Consider the following 4,017-nt stretch of genomic DNA (forward strand, 5'->3'; position numbering starts at 1 on the left):
TTAGGGTAGTTCCCGAATGTTCTCAGTGTGGCAAGTTGCAGGGGAGAACCATGATTCAACTAGTCGTTTGTTGTTGATGCCTCATCTGCATCTTTTCTTTGTGATGAGCAGTCTTATCCAAAAAAAAAGAGTTCATGGAACATGAACAAAGATTGTTTATCGTGGGAGGGGGTGATATGTGATGAAATGAGTGGGGATTTCTTTGATCTTGATCTTAGTTGCAACCAACTTGTTGGGGGAGATTGGTTCCAATAGCAGCTCATTCCAACTGTCTCAACTCCAAAGGCTCAATCTTTCTATGAATGACTTCTACGGTTCTCACATCTCCCATCAATTCGGCATGGTTCTCGAGCTTGACACATCTTAATCTTTCTAATTCCAATTTGTTAGGTCAAATTCCTTCTGAAATGGCTCTCCTCTCCAAGTTACAATTTTTTTTATCAGAAAACAGTGAGCTCGGACTTGCAGCTTACGATTTCAAGATGCTCCTTCAGAATTTGACCCAATTAAGAGAGCTTCATCTTAGCGGTGTGAACATCTCTTCCACCATTCCTCTGAATTTCTCTTCTCATTTAACAACTACAGGTCTGAGGGGTACAGGATTGTATGGGATAATACGTTAGAGTATCTTTAACCTGCCCAACATGGAAACACTCGACTTAAGTTGCAATGATCAGCTGAATGGTTATTTTTCAAAGATCAAATGGAATAGCAGTGCATCTCTCAAGCATTTGGATCTCGTAGGAGTAAATTTTTCTGGTAATTACCTGCTTGAATCTCTTGGCTATTTAACTTCGTTGCAGAGATTGGTACTCAGTTCATGTAATCTATTGGGGCCAATTCCGAAATTCTCTCTGGAATCTCATCCGTCTGGAGTGTATGGACCTTCAAGATAACCATCTCGAAGGACCAATATTCCCTCAGTTTACGGGTGGACTGCGGAATCTGAGCACAGTTAAACTCTCAAATAACTCCCTGAAGGGTGCAATACCATCCTGGATATTCTCCTGGCCATCACTTAGTTATCTAGACTTGAGTAATAACCACTTTTCCGGTCAACTTAAGGATTTCAGGTACAATTTGATACTAGTCATTATTGATACAAGCGAGAATCAGTTACAAGGACTTCTCCCCAAATCAATCCAGAACCTCGAGAGCGTAGTCTCAATTTATTTATCACTGAATCAGTTGCAAGGTCCTCTTCCCAAGTCATTTCGAAAACGTTGTCAATCCAACATATCTTGATCTTTCATATAATAGTATTTCTCTGACCAATGAAAACAAAGTCAAGTCTACTATGCCGCAATCTTTTGAATACTTATATTTGTCTGGTTATGAAGTAAACGAACTGGATTTTTTTTTAGATCAGCAAAGCAGCTGCAGACTTTGGATCCTTCCAAATATCAAGATTCAACGAAGAATTCCTGATTGGCTATTGTTAAATTGGATGTCTTCCATGTCAAATCTTAATCTATCCCACAACATGTTGACAAGTATTGACCTGATTCGTCTTCTATTGATTTACAGTCCAATTTTCTTCGAGGGGAACTACCAATTCCACCACCCTTCGTAGAATTTCTTTTTTTCTTTCTTTTCTTTTCATATCAAATAATAGTCTCACTGGGGAGATCCCTTCTTCTATTTGCAATTTGAAATCATTAAAAGTTCTAGACTTGGCAAGAACCAACTTGAGGAAGCGATTCCGCAATGTTTGGGTAACATGAGTGACCAACTCGAGGTTTTGGATATGCAACACAATAGTCTTTCTGGTAATCTCCAAACAACTTGCTTCTCTTACATCTCTTGCAGTTTTAAATCTCTCCCGCAATCATCTTGAAAGATGCATTCCAAAACGGCCTCAATTTGCTACATATGAGAACAATTCATATGAAGGCAATGATGGATTGCGTGGATTTCTAGTTTCGGGAGGTTGTGGAAGTAACTTGATACCAAAGAAAAACAACAAAACTTTTGTGCCGAATGAAGAAGGTGATTCTACATTTCTAAATGAGCTGTGTTGGGAAGTGGTTCTGATGAGATATGGTTGTGGACTGATTATTGGATTCTCCATAGCATACGTCATGCTTTCTTATCAAAAACCAAATTGGCTTTCTAGGATAGCTGAAGAGTTAGAATACATAATTAGTATGAGAAATCGAAAGAAGCCGCGAGAATAGCATCTCATGTCTTGTACCAATCTTAACCGGGACGGGGATTCTTATAAAAATTCGTGTCTTACAATATTTCGATCATGTGCTATAATAAAACACATGCCAAGATCATGTCGACATCAAGTTTCGTTATCTCATGTTTCGTGCTTACACGTTTCCCTAGGGGTTGTCATGAATCTCGTTGACTTCCTTCGCACATTTTGTTGAGAAAAAATGTTCAATGCAATATTACGTTCTTTATTCTACACTTTTAGAGCTTCAAAAGTCCCTACCCATCATTTGGGGACGAATGATCCCAAGTGGGGGATAATGTAACAGTCCGTACTTTCGGACTAGAATTTAGACCATCGTTCCTACGCGTATAGACCATAACTAAATTATTACTTGTTAATGTATGTGTAGTGATCACTCCTGTAGTGTGGGAAAACCTTTGAATATGAGTTTAGGTCACAAGAATCCCCTAACTCTAAGACGAGTTGAAAACAATTTCATCGATTAAGTTTTAGAGGACACTTCAACATGGGTCAACTTTCGTCGATCATAACATCTTTTATATAATTAATTGGGTGGACTGCTATATATTAAATGAAATATCTTTGAGTCCTCTTTCCAACGCAACTGATTTTGTCAAAATCCAACATTGGAGTAAAAGGTTATGTCTAATTTACTTCAGCATATTAGTCTGTCAACTAAAGGACTATTACAACTTTTTTTTGTTTCCTTAGGGGTATTTTAGTCTTTTTTCCTTGACCCCAATCATCCAATAATATCAGTCCTAAAACAGCATTTATAGCTCCAAATTTATTTCGCCAAATTGAAATCATCCGCCCTTTCTCTCAAGAACTCCAAGAACAAGATTCTAGTTTCCTTCTCTTCCAAAGATCAAGAACTCCTCCCTAAGATCAAGAATTCCAAGAAACGGATCAGGATCTAGGTTTCACCTTTAAAATTCTATAATCTAAGGTATGTGGGGTTTTCCTAAACTACATGGGCATGGTGAAACCATTTTTAATGATGCTTTGAATAGTGAGAAATCACCAATTTGCAATAGGTTTTGGAATTATGTTTACAATCTTCTTTTATGAATTATCTAGTGATATTATTGTTTGGTCTTGAGGCCTTTTTCCCCAAATTGATTTGTACTTGTATATAAGTATGTATGAAATTGAGTTTGAAGATTTAATTGAGAGCATGAAAATATAGAATCCCTCTCTTTCTATGATTTCCCATAGTTTTCATACGATATGGTTTGCTTCAAAATGCATTTTTGAGAAGCATGATACATATGTCTTGATTATTGCTTATGACTTGATCATAGTTTTGAATTGAAAAGAGAGGGTGATTCTTGCTAATATAAATGAAATGTGATGATTCTTGAACTATTTGAATGATATGGTCGTCCAAACTTTATATTTTGAATGAAAAGACTGTAACATGATATTATATGGATCAGAATTATGACTCGCAAATCTTGGTATGACGATACCAAATCAGATAAAGCCCTGATAAAACTCAGAACAGAAAACAAATTTCATTTTTAATTTTAGATTTTGAATTCAGAAAGATGCATGTTTAGAATGTGTTAAAACTAGGCACTAAGAGATTTAGGTGGTTACCCAAATAAGGCACGAGTCATATGATTCATTGCTCAAAATCGTGTTTTACCGATACAGGTATATTATTATACGCCAGCCTAATGCCTTGGGGCGTATCAGATTCAGATACTTCAACCCTTGCGGCAAACTTGGGTTGGGGGCTTTGCCGTCGAGTTAATGACAGATCCCATATTGCCCGTGAGAAACTTTTAGATATGTAGGATGTACCACCTAGCTCAGAAGTAATACAA

General features: G+C 37.1%; 1 protein-coding gene across 1 annotated transcript; it reads left to right on the forward strand.

Moving 5' to 3' along the window:
• The first annotated feature begins 644 nt into the window (after positions 1-644).
• LOC107848942 (receptor-like protein Cf-9 homolog) lies at positions 645-2,177 on the forward strand. The gene is made up of 3 exons (XM_047401716.1): positions 645-809; positions 1,365-1,437; positions 1,810-2,177. The coding sequence occupies exons 1-3, from the start codon at positions 645-647 to the stop codon at positions 2,175-2,177; spliced, it is 606 nt and encodes a 201-aa protein (XP_047257672.1).
• The last annotated feature ends 1,840 nt before the right edge of the window (positions 2,178-4,017 follow it).

This window comes from Capsicum annuum, chromosome 12 (assembly GCF_002878395.1).
Source record: "Capsicum annuum cultivar UCD-10X-F1 chromosome 12, UCD10Xv1.1, whole genome shotgun sequence".
NCBI lineage: Eukaryota > Viridiplantae > Streptophyta > Magnoliopsida > Solanales > Solanaceae > Capsicum > Capsicum annuum.